This window comes from Asterias rubens, chromosome 10 (genome assembly GCF_902459465.1).
Source record: "Asterias rubens chromosome 10, eAstRub1.3, whole genome shotgun sequence".
Lineage (NCBI taxonomy): Eukaryota > Metazoa > Echinodermata > Asteroidea > Forcipulatida > Asteriidae > Asterias > Asterias rubens.
In genome coordinates this window covers 4,934,327-4,952,197 of record NC_047071.1, presented here as the reverse complement: position 1 = coordinate 4,952,197, position 17,871 = coordinate 4,934,327, and the positions used below count along the sequence as shown (strand labels likewise).

General features: G+C 37.4%; 1 protein-coding gene across 1 annotated transcript in view; it reads right to left on the bottom strand.

The window, feature by feature from the left end:
• Positions 1 to 1,280: 1,280 nt before the first annotated feature.
• Positions 1,281 to 17,871, bottom strand: part of LOC117295286 (cysteine-rich motor neuron 1 protein-like) — a 39,369-nt gene continuing 22,778 nt past the window's right edge. The window contains exons 3-4 of the mRNA XM_033777843.1: positions 5,061 to 5,259; positions 1,281 to 1,738 (exon numbers count right to left, since the gene is read on the bottom strand). Of these exons, the coding sequence (XP_033633734.1) occupies positions 1,688 to 1,738; positions 5,061 to 5,259 (250 nt within the window). The 3' untranslated portion in view covers positions 1,281 to 1,687. The remainder of the gene's footprint in view (positions 1,739 to 5,060; positions 5,260 to 17,871) is intronic.

Sequence of the window (17,871 nt, the reverse complement as noted above, 5' to 3'; positions counted from 1 at the left end):
GTTTTCTAATGGTTGGCATTTGAAAATGATCTCATTGGATTGACAAAAAATCCAAACAAGGAGAATATTTATTACTGATGAATATTTTTGAATTGAGATTAAAGGATATTCTGTCTTGCAATGAAGATGTGGTCAAAGAAGGGAGAAGACATCGGAATTCAAAATAGAAAACAGGTGTAATGATCATCAGGGCCACATCTCAGAGCTGCTTATAACGGCTGATTTTGTGCTTACTGTGCAATTTCCATTTTTGTTTTTTTGTTTGTTTGAATGATCTTCCCATCAAGGGAACTCGGCAAACTCCCACAAAGGGATATAAACACCAAACTGGCAACAGCCAATCTCTCTCATACAAACATTGGTTTGACGTCTATGATTATGAATGACACAAATCAAGAAATTGCGATTCAGTAACTAGACGACAATATTTATTCTAGTCATTGTGATATCAGCGGTTAGCTGGGGGATTCAAACCCACAACCTTGTGATAAGCCTTTTTGAGGTATGGCGGACACAATGCTACAGCACTGTAAAGTTGTGGTAAAATTGACCATAAAAATAGAACGTATGTTATTCAGTGAAGTGCGCATTTTAGACTGTTGAATGAGGTGCATTGTGGGATAGATATGGATCAAATTTGGATACCAGCTAGACCACAATGCACCTAATTCCAAGCGTTACGCGCCCGCCCCGGTATTTGCGAAAAGGTCTATGGTGAGAGTGGCATCAGCCGCGGCGTGTGACGCGCGCGTATCACAAAAGGCGTATTGCAAGTCCTGCAGTCTAACCACTTGAGTGCTGCTAACCATAAGCACATAAAAAGGCATGTATACCTTCCAGTGCTTACTGTATGAAAATGAATGCCTAACAATGTCAACCCATGGTTGCTGGCTGGCTGCCTAACTAAGCGAATTTGTCGGCCATAGTCACCTTTGACCTTATCACCCTCACTATACTGATAAAAAATTAAACTTATTTACAAACATTATTTACTTACCTCAAATCATTGTCAAAGTAAAACATTACGAAAGACAATTTAAAAGTCAGACTTTTTTTCCCAAAATCTTATTGTATGCATTTCTTAGCACAAAATTATCGAAGGATTAAAAATAATTAACAGATACTTTTCTTGACTTTTAAAAAGTAAATATATTCATCAGTTTTATATTTACAAAGTATTTGTTTTTTTAACTAAAATAAAAAGAAATAGTGCTTTCAATACTGAAGTTTAATTTGTTTTTATTTGAAAAACAAAATCAAAGAAGAAAAACATGTCTCAATATTGATTACATTTCTGACATATTAAACAAATTTCTACTCAGGTCCAATATCAATTTTCAAAACACTTACAAATTGGCGAATAGGCAAATCATTACCATTTTCTTGTCTTCAAAAAGAAACATTTCTAGATAGTATTTTAAATAAGTAAATTGGCCAAAGAAAAAACCCACCATGTTTTCAACTGTACATTGTCAATAGTTGGTAATTGAGGACGAACCTGGCCCATTATGATTGTCAGTTTACTGAGCTTGAATTTCACATTAGTCCTTGCCACTCTTGCACTGGCCTTGCTGTCCAAAATGTTGTCAATACATTCTGCTGTTCCAGTGTAAGTGTCCTCCTCTCGGACAAAGTATTCCTTCAAGATGACGTTGAAGACCTGATGAGATTCAAAGATGATGCTCACTTAACCAGGGATGCAGTCTGGTACCCGACATTGAAATTTCCCCGAAGTCTCCTGCAGTAAAGAAGATCATAATAGTACTTTGAATGAGACGAAACTAGGAATGAAACACAGAATGTGGGTTTTGAAAACTTTATACCTTTCTTTGACATCTTTGCAGAGGATTTCAGACTTGTGAGATAAAAAACTATCTTTGTAGGTTTCTAGTGTAGTAAGGTCTGCTGTGACACCATGTAAGAAATATCTTTTGTGAGTAGGGGTGGCCCTGAAGCCCGGTTCATGCTTCCTGCGAATTCGAATGCGAAGCGAATGTTGACTTCACAAATTCGCAACGAATAATTCGCAGCAGTTGAGCTCTGCTCGACTCACTTGCGAATATCGCTGCGAAAGGAGGGTCGTGACGTCAAATTCACGTCAAATTCGCTTCGCATTCGCAGGAAGTATGAACTGGCCTTGAGAAGAGCTGGTTTCTGCTCAACTGAGAATTGTCGGTTTCTGCTCGATAACGTTTCAATCAGTGAGCTGTGATCTTCTGGAGAAAGTAAACCTTTTTACTAATTTCTCAAAAACTGCAGCATTTCAGAGGAAACTATTTCAAGGGAAGTTTTTTTCCGCCTTAGCCATGTATGTGTAAATCTATGAAGTATTTTCAATCTTGCCATAGTTATGCATATGCTGTCAGTAAACGCCTTGACATCTTTAAATGTGGATGTCGTTGACTTTCTTTGACAGACCAATTGGTCTTGCACTTCAATCGTAATTTACAATTTATTATTATAGGTCTAAAAACTTGACTTTGAACAGATCATGAAACACTTCCCTACCCACTTTTATTTTACTTTCATTGTTTAGAAAACCTTTTAAGAGGTTGTTAACCACTAAGTTGTCATCTAAGTCCATTTGCCCACTTTTCTCTGCGGTTTTATGACCGGCGTAATTACATTATATTGTAAAAATACCATAAATTGGTAACATTTTTTGTGTATTTCAAAGGAAACCGCCTTGGAATCTCTAGAGGCCGTTAGTTTTCCCTCGTTGTGTCATGAGAGAGAAAGATATTTTTCTGGTGTGTGCCAAAAGCGGGGTGTATTGATTAACATTGGCCACCTGTTATAAGCCACTCTATGAGCAGGAATGAAAACACAAAGATCAAGCTTCAGGAAAAAGAAATCAACTTTCTTTTGCTGAGAAGTTTAGGCATGGGATTCTTCCTACTTAAGTCTGATTTCCTATTTTTTTGTTGCCCCTTGGGAAATCTGAAAAAAATTTGATTTAAATAGCCTGGAAAGACTATTAATAATAAATAATAATAACCGTATTTGTATAACGCGCCTTTTGCCAAAGGATACAAAGCGCCAGGTATTATTACTGCAAGGAGTGGGGCGAATTTTGAGACATAAGACCTAATCCTTAAGCACCATGTAATGGTTTACAAGGTGCTGTGGCGCAATATGCTGCCAATCCAGCCAGGAACATCGGGGCGAACCCCTTCTCTTTTTGATAAGTGCACCCTACACCATGCATACATGGATGTACTAAATGAAGTTTCCCTTCCCTTTATTGCCAAGGACCCAATTCATGCCTGGAAGTTCTGTTTTGTAGTAGATATAAGACTTGAGTATGGGAGTTAGGCCAATATCAGAGGGAAAATCTGTCATAGTTTGATCGAAGATGCCAAACATTGTGCCGTGATTAACTGTTAGAAAGACAAGGGCAAGTTTAGCCACAATTATTTGATTTATTTGTTTATATGAGAAACAAAAACAACAAGAACAGCTGGAAAGTAACGTGTACTTTGCCTCAAACTGATTCTATTTCTGATGACTAACCAAGCTGTATCCAGCTGTAAAACACAAGTATTTTATTATATTAATCCACTTTATTTGTACACATGTCTTTTTTTATTGGATTGTGTACATAAATAGTTTTGAGGAGCATTAGGTGGTTTTGTGGCTCGGTCCTAACGTGACAAATTGCCGAGGGAATGCCAGGGGTGTCTTGGGTCAAATAAAGAACCATTTACCTGGTATTTGGGTCACCTGTGAACAGAAATATTAGTCCTCGTTATTTCAGACTTCAGTTTGGGATTCTTCAAATAAGCTAACATTCCTTAGCGAGGGGGTGCTTTCATTTCTCTGTGAATTTTCCCCCCCGTATTTATTGATGCTAAAATTATTTATTCTTTTTAGATGGCAAATGTGTGGTCCTTATGTCTCACAAAAAAATGTGTTAACTGTTGGCAACGTAGCAACAATTTTAATTTGTGGAAATTTTGAGTTGTATTTTTAGGTGTTTTTTTTTCCAGGGCTTGTTTGAATACATTTAGTTCACAAACTCACATGAAGTTTATTTTAAGGAAATTCCATCTCCTTTCTTAGCGACATATAAATAGTTCTCAAAGCACAACCTGATAAAGAGTGATCAAAATACAGCTCAAACCTCAAATCTTTTTTTAATTACTTGGTTCTCAAGGAGTGAATTATTACCAGAACTATAACAAATGTTTTTAGTTTTTATTGAAAAGTGAGCCAAGATTTTTTTTTAAATACGAAGTATCAGCCAATTGTAGACAAAGTTCAGGATTGGTTCATTAGGGTCCCCTTTATCATTCAGCTAAAAAAAAACACAAGGTAATTCATTTCACCCAATTTCACGAACAAGAGAACATAACAAATGAAATGTTTGTGAAGAGAACCGAAAGTATATTATTTCTAATGAGACAAGCAACATGTATGGGAGTAATTATACGTGGCAGGACAAATCACTAGATTTGGGTGTGGTATACAAACAAGCTAATATCATGACATAGCAATAAACTAGCTCTGAAAAGGTAAGGGCCCCTCCCTTAACCCTCAGTGTATTCTCCAGTACCTGGACCCATGACCCAGCTTTCAAATGGCCCTGCAGTATAACGGACCCAATTTACTGTTAGGGGACTCCGCCCAACCTCAAGGTGCACCTATCCCCTCAGTGGAAATCCTAAATGAATGCATCTCATGTTCGGTACAAGGGAAGGAACCCCGCCCCAGCTGTACATTTATGAGAAAAGCTGTTTCCATAAACTTATTAAATAAAGGAGTGGATTTTAAACAATTTCAGAATAACAGGATCTAGTATTTAGTGAAAGAAATTGTGAACATTTTTGGAATTTCCTACTTTAGTAGCAGTTTTCAACAGCTGGAAGGTATTGGACTGTCCTTTTAAGTCGAGGTGTATCACACTGTAAATTAGTGAGGCAGTTTACTAGCCGAATTCATCAGAAGTTTTTAAATACTTTAAAAGCTCCCTTTTTCCCCCTCTGAAAATAACGATGGTGGGTGCATGAAGGGGACACTTTATTCCATGGTGGGAGGAAGGTGAGAAATTGTGCACAAACCTGTTGGTCCATGTTTCCGCATGGCCACTGCGACTTGGTACAAACTTGTCGTCTTATACACTTAGCAAATTGTCGCATGCAACGATAATCATTCTTGCCACAACGTCCACAATCTGGTTCTAGAGCGACAAACTCGCACGCCATACAGGAGGTGTGCTGACACTCCCCCTGGCAACCTTTCTTTCGATCTACATTGTCTCTAAGAAAAGAAAGTAAGAACAAGAAAAGCTTATAAGATTGTTGGTAATCTTAACTTGGGCTGTAGGATAAATGGTTTGGGGTTGAGGCCATTTTGTCTGGAACCCTCTATTCCAAATATTTGATCTGTGGCATTGCATGGGCCAATGGGAACCAGTTAAAGGAACCAGTCTTGTTTGTCTCAACTTCCTTTGGCCAACACCTTAATGCGACAGAGTGCATTTACAATGTAGCTCTTATTATACTTTAAAATCAAATTGAGACATTTTTCAGATATTCATCAACCTCAATTCATATCAAGACACAGTATTTTTCATTCCAGTCATAAAATAAAATGAATGTGCTGATTGTTTAATTCAGTACAACTTATTGCCCTTGAATCGAACCATGTAATTTTGTTTAGCATTTCACATCCTTATGTTACCCCACAGTCCCCCAATAACTCAAGTTACCCTCTATCTAATGGGTTATGACATACACTCCCTTGTGAACCACAACTCTGCAAATCCCAAGTTCACCAGCATGTCCAGAGAGGCCATTGAATAACACCCTACAGCATCAACCCTCCATAAATCCCAATAAACCATCAATTATGCCGCTAACTTTGTCAGACTTCTTTGCTGGGTGACAGAATTATGGGAGATGTGGGTAAATTTGGCATAAACTGTAAAAGACAGGTGGCTCGAGGACCTGGACATTGAAGAAAGAGTAAGACAAGGTGTCTATATGTCTTAGGGAGGGGGTAGAATGTAAGCTAGGGTGAGGGTAGGATGGGGGCAGGGTGCCGGATGGAGGCAGGGTGAGTGTGGGGCAGGGTGGGGGAAGCCTGGGGGCAGGGGGCCACCCTAGCATAAACCTATTTATGGATTGAATTCAAACTGCAAATAACAGAATCAAACATTCATAAAATAAAGGAGCAAGAAAAGCACTGTTTGAAAGTGATAACTTAACATGTGGACTTTGCTTTATTTGCCCAAATGCAGTTGATCCTTTCTCAAAGGGAAACTAAGTTGCAGGTTGAATTGACAACATTAAGTTAAGTAGACCGCTTTGAATGGCATATGTTTAGTTCCGTAATGGCGCGTCACAAAGTGTTGAGAACTTATCAAGGTTTGACAAAACAGGAAGTTGTTCATAAATTCACTAAAATTCAATTTTTGTTGACTTTTAGAATTTAAGAGCTTTATTATAGAAGCTTGTACATTCATTATAAAATAACATCACTTTAAAGAACTGTTTAAGAATAATGACAGTGTTTTCAATGCAGCAGAATACATTTCAAAATCCTGTCTTTGCATTTAACCATTCTAATCCCTTAAAAGTTTGTCAAAAGTTACAAGTTGTATACCAAGGGTCCAGATCTTCTGTGGTAACTCCACAGTGGTAGAGAGTGTAATATGTAGACTTGTGTGTTGTAAAAACCACTCAGCAATTAAAACAGGTGTTTGCCTGACCTGAGATATAAGGACACATCACCACAGGGTACCCAGATGGTTAGTTTAGGTGTTACACATTTTGTAATGTTGTTATGTTGCTACCTGTGGTTAGGGAGACAGGTTTGTATACACAGCGCAATGTGCACACATTCTGTGGGTTATTCACTGTGTTGTTTTTGTAAATGCAAAATTAATATCGCAATATGTGAGGTGTTTACATAGAACCGATTAGGTTAATTATAAGTGTAGGAAACTTTGCTAGGTCAGGTCTACTGTAACATTGTACATGAAATGCAGTTGAGTTAGTGTGGTTCTGCAAAGAACCAGTGGCATAGTGGTAAAACCATGGTAAAACCTAGTCTATAGTTTACAAAAGCAGTTAACAAAAGCAGAACATCTCTCAACATCTGAATGGTCTGTTTTCATGGAAAGAAGATTTGACGACGCCACAAGAATTTAACAATTAAGCATGAAACGGAACTCAGTTTTTGAGACGGCGCGCGCGCCAGCTACATTTCCTTGCCATATGGCTTTGATATATTTTTGTGCAGTTACTTGAAATTAATTTCTACTGATGTGATTGATGATTTAACTCTATACAATAAGTGGTCTGACTGAAGACAACTGGATCGGTTTTGGTGCTCACCAATTACCTTGTGTTTTATTGTAACTTTGTTGTTAATGTACATTTGGTTTGCGGTAACACCATGTGTGTATCTATTTGCTGGGTAGATTAAGCCTATGTTCTTTTGAGAGCTTGTTTTGCTGTATATTATACTATCGCGGAGTAGATTTTTTGGAATTTGGGAGACTTCTCTACTTCTGGTTTGTGGACTTGCCCTGGCACTCATGATTACTCACTGAATACTCATTGAATACTCACTGAATACTCATTGAATACTCACTGAAAACTCATTGAATACTATTTGATTACTCACTGAACTCATATTGAGTTCATGTTGTCTGTGAATGTACTGAGATGAAATATTCCAAACTACAAACTCTATTGAAACCTTCTCTGATTCTCACTGGGATGTTCTTAACACCCAGCGCAAGTGTCTTATTACCTCAGCCATATGTAAACCACATGTGCTTCAAGCTCATTTTGCACCATTCGAGGAACATATTTACAGTCTAAACCATCCCTAAGAAACTGTTTTAATAACTCTAGAATTTAATATAGGCCTATGTTGAAACTAAGCGTTCCTATGAATATGTGCTGACTCTCCTGGGAGCTTCAGAAATTGGTAAAAACTTCAAGATTTGGGCTTCTAACAGAAAGGGAATATTTCTCTGACATAAATCAACCTAATTAGATTCAGATGAGAGAAGCCCTTTTGAGAAGTTTTGTTGTGATCGATAGAAACCTGGCGTGCAGTATTGTGTCATCTAAGACTGTTCATGGACCATATCTGGACCCTACTTCATTGTTTTGTAAAGCTGTTCTACAGATAAAAATCGCTTAGCAAATTTCTTGTTTTGCATCACTCTGAGAAGGGGTACATCACTTTTTATGGTTTTCCAAAGTAAAGACCACTGAGGGTGATTTTTTTTTTTTTTTTTTGGGGTGGGAGGGTGTCATTTTCTTTGTAATACCTCTCCCAGCCTCAATTTTTGATAATAAACATAATGGTTGATAAAAGTTATAGTGACGTAGGTGGGTGGGGGGGGTCTCCTATTGCAACATCAATAGTTCCCTTTCTTTTGCAGTACCCCTCCTTGATAATAAACTAGCTGCAAGTCTCATGGGCATTATGGTGGATACATTTTCTCATGCGCATCAGCGTGGCGTAGTTCCCCCACTAAGAATTTCACTTTCAACCATGGATACCCAAGTAGAGTTTCCGACAAACGACGACAACGTAAGATCGTTGGTTTGTACAATGCATTTGTGTGTTACCACACCGCACCTGTTATGATAGAAAATACAACGTCCCACAAGATTTCATCACCCACACAGACTAACGCTAGCCATCTAGCCTGGGAAACTCAACATGGTTAGCAAATCCATAAATTTCTTGTCATTTTAACACTTGTTCCCCATTCATTAATGTTTTTTTAAAGCTCCAAATATAAATAAACTCCATTTTAAATGCAACAGTTTCAGTTTCTAAGACCTTTAGCGACGCACAAGGCCTCTGAAACGTCTTCATAAAAAAGATTCAATTTAAAAAGTTTCATGACTAACTTTGATGTGTACTACTCTAGCTAGAAACATAACCCTCCGATCAACCCCAGCACATAATTTCTTGCAAAAACTACACCCCCCTGGGAATGTAACCCCATCCTTTATCCCAGTTAAATTTAACAACCCATGATATTATGGTGATAACCCACATCTTATTTAGTGGAGTACATTTATGTTTTTCTTTCACTGGGTGACGAAACAGGATTTGTTCATCTCAACTTTTATAATCTGGTTTAAATTTCAGGCTTCTGTAGGAACTGTTGTGTTTCGGATTCCTTCTAAATATAGAGTGGACAAAATGTAGTAATTGATGACACTTTATAGCTCTTAAAGTGAGCAATGTTTGGGAGAATGAAAAAGTTCTAACAACTTGTTTGCTAGTTAGCCATGAAGTTACATGAAGTCTTTTAAAGTTAAGAGAAAACCCAATTTAAGTCTATTGTTCATGGACACTAGGAAGAAAATCCCATATAGGAGAAATAGTTTAGATTGTAACTGCCTAATTACACAAACAAACAGTGTGTCCTACAACTTTGTCTTGAACTTTGAAAGTACACTCTAAGAATTCCTAAGATGTGTCATAAGAAACAGATTGATCCATTAAAGAACTGTACTTTCATGCCTTTGTTCTAATTTCCCCTCGCTTAGGAAGTAAGAACTTGTCGTGAAATGTTGGAACAGGAGTTTGTCCGGCTCTTGGCAGAAGGGCCAGTGAGTTAATCCCTCTATTGATCCCCAGTTGATGTCATCAATTCTGGATTCAGAGGTTTTTGTCACAGTTGTCATATCCAAACTCTAATCTATAAATCTAGTTAGCTTCACGTAGAATCTGTGCACAACCACAACCAACACTTTCTCAAGCCTTATGATACTTCACACGGAGACAACGAAGGTGATTGCCTTCACGCCCCCTTGTCAGTGCCTTGGTGCCCTTGAAATGCTCCAATAGAAATTCACAATTTTCTCATAGGGTGCCCTTTACCAAGGAGAAAATGCCTTGGTGCCCTTGCCCTTTCAAAAACAAAGCATACAGGCCTGCTTTCTGTTACAAAGGTACCAAATGAACAACATACAAATATTGAGTGAAGCCCGGTTCATACTTCCTGCGAATGCGTATGCGAAGCGAATGCGAAGTGAATTTGACGTGAATAGGACGTCACAACCCTCCTTTCGCAGCGATATTCGCAAGTGAGTTGAGCAGAGTTGAACTGCTGCGAATTTTTCGTTGCGAATTTGTGACGTCGACATTTGTATCGCATTCGCATTCGCAGGAAATATGAACCAGGCTTAACTCTTCAACAAACTCAATCACTCTTTCTTCAATACTAACACAACGATTGTTAATTCAGTGGTTTTCAAACTGTGGTTTATAAAATGGACACTAACCAACAAGACCAATGATTGTGGCTGTATACACATCTCCTAACATGGATAATGGAGGCTGCTATTTGAGCAAGGTGAGCTGAAAACCAGACATGACACTTTTTTTATACTGAACAATTTTTTGGTGCACGCCCTAATATGGGAGAATATAATTGACACATGAGAGTACCTTCAATTTTTGTAAGTCTTAGTACAGATGTTAATTTTCCGCCATCAGTTCAAATTTACTTGAAGAGGTTTAATTGTGATTTGAGAAAGTCTTGATATTTATCTTGACTAAGCCAATAGTGATGATCCAGGTATATCCTGCTTGCAACCTGAATGGCCCTGACTAGGGGGAGGGGGGGGGGTTATACAACCCTCAAGATGACTGACTCGGACTCAATGAACGCTGTCATCAGATGCGAGGATATTGGCACAGACTGTCAATCTTGTATCCCTTTCTTATGGAAGTTAAGACGACAATTCTTCCCTTGAAGGACTTTACGTTGTGCAGTATCATTGTTTTCAAGATGATTAAACGCATTATCTATCCCTAGTCATTTATAAGAAAACTAAGAATCACCAGTCACGGCTAAAGCACGCCATTCTTTCCTGTTTAGGAAACGCCCCTACTGTCAATGTCATTTTTATTGTTATCTTAACAAACCAAGTTGAATTGAATTGAATTTAATTCTTATAGTATACTAATCAAAGCATGTACGGTTGTTGATGATTTATCCGAGTCACACTTAATTTAATGTGCTTATGACTTTACTTTCAATTATTACGAAGTAAGGATTTAAAAGCTTAAAGGCTTTGTCCGAGACGAATAAACTGAGTCCTCTCTCAGAAAGCCTGTAAAGATTGTAGGAAAAAAAATGAAGGAGAAATTAAGTCCGGCAGTGTTGGCAGCAAACGCTGCTGCTCTATGCCTTCGGCAGACCTGTCCCTGTTTTGAAATTCAATCTTGTTTTTATTCTCTACTCTAGACTTTGTTTCCTTCACAAAGTGACACAATTTATAAAGTATGTCATCATTTTCAATTTGCTTTGAAATGCGGACATACATATCCTCTATCCCCCAAGACATACACCCCTTCGGGGGTATATGTTTAGTTCGCCTGCAAAAATTATAGAATAATTAAGCAACCTAAAGAATGAGGTTGCAACATCTGGGTTACACGTACACAACACTTGGTTAGGGTCCCTTAACAGTAACACCGTCGTCCCAAAACACTCCCCAAGTCATATTTCACCTTGCTAAGAAAGCAACATTTAATTTCCGTTCATGCAAATAACTTCCGAGTATAAATCAAAAGCTGCGCACACCTGAGTAAATAAAGTCATTTTTTGTAGTCTGTTCATGAGAAGCATTGATTGTGCTCGGCATGAGGCAATAATTCCCTGCTGAAGAAAAACCAAGAGCCAAGATTCTGTGTCCTGCCAGGGTGTGCCATAAATATTTTTGCTAACTTTTTGGTTTTTATTGTATGACAAGAGCGAACGCAAACAAAGCAACTCACTGATAATAACTTAAAGAATGGCTTCCATTCCAGCTTCAAGCTCAGTATTCAAAATCTTGGGGTTAACATCCCTTGACCAAGCAATGACCTCCAAAACTGTTTTGTCTTATCCCTTTGAAAACAGTTTTTATTTATTCACGAGTTCCTGCAAGGAAATACCCCCTAATTAGACTTAATTTAAATAGTCTGTGATGATTAAAACAATTAAACGGTTTCCTAATTGGTTAATTAACCATCGCAATTAGACATTAAGGGATGTGTTTTAATTACAGAGAGTATATTGAACTGTTAGGGAAAAACGTGCAATTCATTTGGAAGGGCGGTAATTTCAAGTACATTGCCAAAAATAATTCACACTGACGTCTATTTTGCTGTTCTGGAGGATGACTTGTAATTTGTAGAGTTGTTTTTTTTATTTTTACGAAGGTTATTTTTCCTGTTAAACCAGGGGAATTGTATTATTTTATTTTTTTAACTCAAAGAGATCCATGGCAAAACAAATGTGTTTTTCCGTATATAAATTTGGTTTCCATGTTTTGGCAGAGAAAGAGGGAAGAATCCTCCCTTCTCTTGATCCGGCAATTTACTCCTTGGCCTCCGTCTTGGTAGTCAACAAGATGATGTCTGATCATTGATGCACTAAAGTACATCTTAAGATCTTTGTACTGTCTAGTCCCCTTCCCTAAGCCAGATTATAACATTGCTCTCTCTACTACACATTAAGGATTTAACTGCATCAATTTGGCAAAAACAATCGCAGGCACGTCAGGAGTGATTTAAGTCTCTAGGTTTCATGAGATGGCCTCGCTGGTTGTAAATTGCTTAGATTTAAGATGCAGGACAAGACGTGCTCTTAGGAGCTTCAGATGATTATGGTTTATGCTCGTAACTGTCAAACTTGAAGGAAGATGGGAATTATTTGTGGATTATTTGTCAACCTGGTGATTCCTTGTAATTTGAACGAGGGGTGTCGACATAATATAAGAAAGTTTTTTCGTTTTTGTTTACATTATTTTGTATTTCTTAGAGTGACAGCTAGCTAGATCTGACAGCTACATGTAGTCACTACAATGTTGTTTTGAATCACTGACCATGACATGTGTGTCCTTGATAAGCTGTAGGAATTGTTCACACTTTTCATTTTAACTTTCAGAATTTACCAAAATATGTGGCTTATAATTTGTTTTCATGGATTGTGGCAAACACAAACAGGAGGACATTAATTTTCCTGCTCCACGCAGAAACAATCTACCACACCTTGACTGATAAGATAAATATCATCAAAGCCCAAAATTTAGTTCAAGATAAGTTTGAGTGAAAGAAAGCTTGCTGCTCGTGCTTGTTATGTGCGTGACACTGTTGTTGTTCTCTTATCACATTATTAGGAGATGTATCCTGTATGCATGAAGTAAACAAATACATACAGGATACAGTAGTGACATTTGAGAAGAACAAATGATGTTTTAATTTAATTGTTCAAATTGTCAAAATATGTTAACAATTAGTAAATGACAACATAATGTGAACTTTGTATGAAGTTGGAATAAAACTTGTTCAGAATAAGTTGATATAACCAGGTGCAAAATGCAGTAAAGGCAGTGGACACTATTGGTTATTGTCAAAGACTAGCCTTCACAGTTGGTGTATCTCAACATATGCATAAAATAACAAACCTGTGGAAATTTGAGCTCAATCGGTCATCGAAGTTGCGAGATAATAATGAAAGAAAAATAACCCTTCTCACACGAAGTTGTGTGCGTTTAGATGGTTGATTTCGAGACCTCAAGTTCTAAACTTGAGGTCTCGAAATCAAATTCGTGGAAAATTACCGCTTTCTCGAAAACTATGGCACTTCAAAGGGAGCCGTTTCTCACAATGTTTTATACCATCAACCTCTCCCCATTATTTGTAATCAAGAAAGGTTTTATGATAATAATTATTTTCAGAAATTACCAATAGTGTCCACTGCCTTTAATTAAAACTTTAAAAGTGTTCAACTGCAGCACCCACAATACCCACAGTGTGGAGGGAGCACTGCCTGTAAGACCCTAAGGTCAAGTCTCTAAGGTCAAATCTGAAGTTCTTATAGGTCAAGTTTAAAGTCCTTAAGATCAGGTTTCAGGTCCCAAAGGTCAAGCTTCATGTCACTAAGGTCAAGTCACTTGTCCCTAATGTCAGGTCCCAGCATGGTGATAGGTACCTGTTTCAGGAGGGCCTACATGTATACAAGTGCAAATGTTGGATTCATTGATTAATTGGTAAATTGATTGTCTGATTGATTGATTGATTGATTTCAATGTAAGAGAAACATAAGCTGCATTGTGATAAATGGATTAAATTTTTGTATGCATAGCAACCTCATCTTCTACACCTGGAATTCAACTTTGGTCCTATCCCTCGCACTCGCTATGGAAACCGATCCTTCTCAATCGCCACTCCCACTCTTTGGAACAATCTCCCCGTTCATATCCGTGCCTCATCTTCGTTGGACTCATTTAAAACTGCTCTAAAAACACACTTATTTAAATCCATCTAGTCTGTTTTGTTTCTGCTATTTCATCCCACTTTGAATTGTCTTTCTTTTGTTATCATACACTTCCTGTTCAGCGCTTAGTAACCTTGTATTAAGCGCTATACAAATGCATGTTATTATTATTGTTATTATTATTAGATGAAACCAAATCACACCTCAGTATAAAGTACTGTACCAGAAATAAAATAAATGCCTTCGTAATAACTAACCGAAATACATTGACTGACAGGCCATATAAAGCTGCCATTTTGGATTTCCTGCAAATAGTTTAACAAATTGATGGAGGTATATCTCCAATTATCCAGAGCGGCGGGCTCACTGTGGGGGTATTTATTCTCTCAAATGACCCCTAGATCTCCGAGGCCTGGACCAGCCAGGAGTTCCCAACACCCTTAGTTCACTCTCGTTACTGGTCAAGCTGTGTGGGATGTATTTGTAGACGAAGCTGCCGCAACAGGGTGAAATTCAAGAATTTTAATTTGTTTTTTATAGTACCGGGGAGATGTTTCATCAATTAGGGTTCCTCTCGGCTTCCTGTGATGATTTTTTGAAGTGACTAAAGGGCCGTAACTAACCTTAAGTGCTCCGGTAGACATGACCTTTAAGATGTCCTTTTTTTCTGTTTGGACTGAAACTTCAATTAATTATGATTGGCACATTAGAGGTTCTGAACCCCTTTGTGTTAGGGTGTCTGCTTAGTTTTGTAATTTTTGAAAGGTTCAAGAAATCAAAACATTGCCCAAACCTGACCCTAAGCATGTTTTGTCAAAGATTTGCTATCGCAAGTGAATGTGTGCATTTCAGTCAAGTAACATGAAGTGTTTTGCAGAAACTGTTTACAATTTAGCTCCAATTGGGGACCAAATATCTTTCTACAAATAACCAATTATTTTTGCAAAATTCCATACATTAGTGGCCATATCTCTTTAAAAAAGGCATTTCCCAAAAAGTATTTCCTTTGTTTGTGTTTTGAATAAAAGTACCAGAAGAGATGCAGCTATACTATAGAGAATAAATTGAATTAAAATGTTCATCTATCACTGAACACAAAAGTAGGAAACCAGCCTATTTTTGTTGATATATTTACTCTGTTTGGTACACCATAACAACTATTTATTTTTTAGAAATTGGTGAAGGAGTTGGCCTGAAACAGTCACAAGTTTCAAAATTAAATTCAACATTGGATAATAAACCTAGGCAAATCTTTCTTAATAAAAATCTATTTATGAAATCACCCAACACAAGTTTATTAATAAACATTTGTAGTTGTGTTTTGCTTTAACAGTAAGTATACCTGTCAACCTTAATATCTTATAAGTTTACGAGTCACCGTTGGTCCTAATCAAATTTATTATTCTTCAAAAGATTTGTGTGTCAGACGTGATGGATTTTGGTCAATTTCCTTTCTTAATGTGGTAGTCAGCAAACTATGCAAGTTATGCTACGATATAATGATGTTAGTTATGATAGGAACCAATCATCAAATAAATGAAATAAAGTCACAGACCCTGTTGCTAGTTCGGATTACTGTTTGTTTATAGCTAAGGTGGTCTGTTCTTAATAGTTTCAACCACAAGTTTGTTTCTGGTCTCGTATCGCGATATGTTGACTAAGTTTCCTAATTTGTCATCTGGAAATAGAGCCCTACCTGTAGTGTAATGTAGTAGTAGTTGGTATAGATTGGCAGTGCGATATAACAATGAACCATTAATGCTAATCAAATGAGATATACTCCCATCTATTTGACCTACGAAATCCCTTATACATTACAGTTACCGGTACTTTGTGTAAATATAGCTTGCATGGGACAAATTTCATCAACTGTAAATTAAACTAAAACTCTAGCAACAGTAGCAGGATTATTGATTCCTTTCCTTGAAGAACTAGATGAACAAAATAACAAGTTCTGGTCAGATTTGTGAGTTCATTTTTATACGTCAGTACTTTTGAATAAAGGACTTCTGATGCGTTTTTGACCTGACATTGTTTTCCCCAGGTCACCGCAAGACCGGCTAAACCACGGGAGGAAACTTAAAAATAGAATTAATCTTCGCTAAAAGTGTCTTGGAGGTTGCCCTCTGGTTCCTTGTTCGTATCAATTTCCATCTTTTTTAGGCCAGAAATTGAATCTCTCAGGAGAGTGCAATTCACAAAGAGGACGCGATAAGAATTTAAAGATGCATTGATAGTGATTTGGATTACATTTATTTTGCTATGTATCACAAACATTTGAAACAATTTATTCAAGAAAGGTTCACTTTAGAAAACTTGGTTAAATTCTGGTCCTTGCTTTATTGCGGAAGACCTAGTTGCCTGACAGTGAAAAACAAGAAAGCTGAGTATCGGTCGTTGAGTCTTACAAACTCTGATCTCAAAAACATTTCCTGGACATTGTGAACAAAAAGAAATCTTTAAAATATGACTCAATGAAGATACCTCACAAATACATCTTTAAATCTCAGTATCTTCTAGACCATTAACACCCTTTCAGTCACAAAACCAACCACTTTCCCCTCAAAATTGCTCTGCGATTTGTTTGCCTGAAACACTGCCACCAGGCTATCACCGATATCTCGTGATTATCTGATTGAGAATTTGTTGCGTTTGATTGAAGAAGGAAATTGGCCGGATCCATCAGGTTTGAAAGCTACAAGCTACAACGACCGAGCCTCTCCTTGTATAGGTTTCTCAAGATTCCTCAAGATTAAAGGAGAACTAGTTCCTTATTCACACTACTCTATAACTCTATTCCTTTATACATGAATTATTAACCAGCTTTTAAATCACTATTGCTATACCCTGATACTAGTACCTTGATATGCTAAGTAAGGTTTGAGATGACATGAAGAATCTCTTTATCATAGTGGTGGCTTTGAGAAGAGCCGGTTTCTGCTCGCGTTTCAATCAGTGTCCCTAGACCAAATCATGGAGAATGCTAGCGATCATGTGACAGTTTTTTAATTTTGTTCCCCCTGAATTCTCATATAATTTCTTACTTAAAGCCATTGGACCCTTTCGGTGAACAGTGTTGTCCAAGGCCCACACTTTGTGTACCACAACTTCTATATCAAATAACAAACCTGTGAAAATTTAGGCTCAATCGGTCATCGGAGTCTGGAGAAAACAACCGAAAAACCCACCCTTGTTTCCGCGCGTTTCGCCGTGTCATGACATGCGTTTAAAATAAATCCGTAATTCTCGTTAACACGAATTTATATTGTTTTGCTGTTTTCTCAAAAAGTAAAGCATTTCATGGAATAATATTTCAAGAGAAGTCTTTCACCACTACCTTCTGTAAACCCTGTAAGTTATTTGTAAATCTGTGAACTTTTATTTTTTTTTCTGAACTGAAAGGGTCCAATGGCTTTAAGTGCATCAGAAAACAATAAGCTGTTCAACCTGCCCAGTGAACGATGATATTTGAATAATTTGCATAAAAACAAAAAGTGATTGTGTTGAAGAAACTGGTCAGGACTGATGATGCATTTATAGATTTTAAAACACATAACATGAATGCAACTGGTAAGGACAAATTTGCTCGGGTATGATTAGAACCTACCACTTCTAAT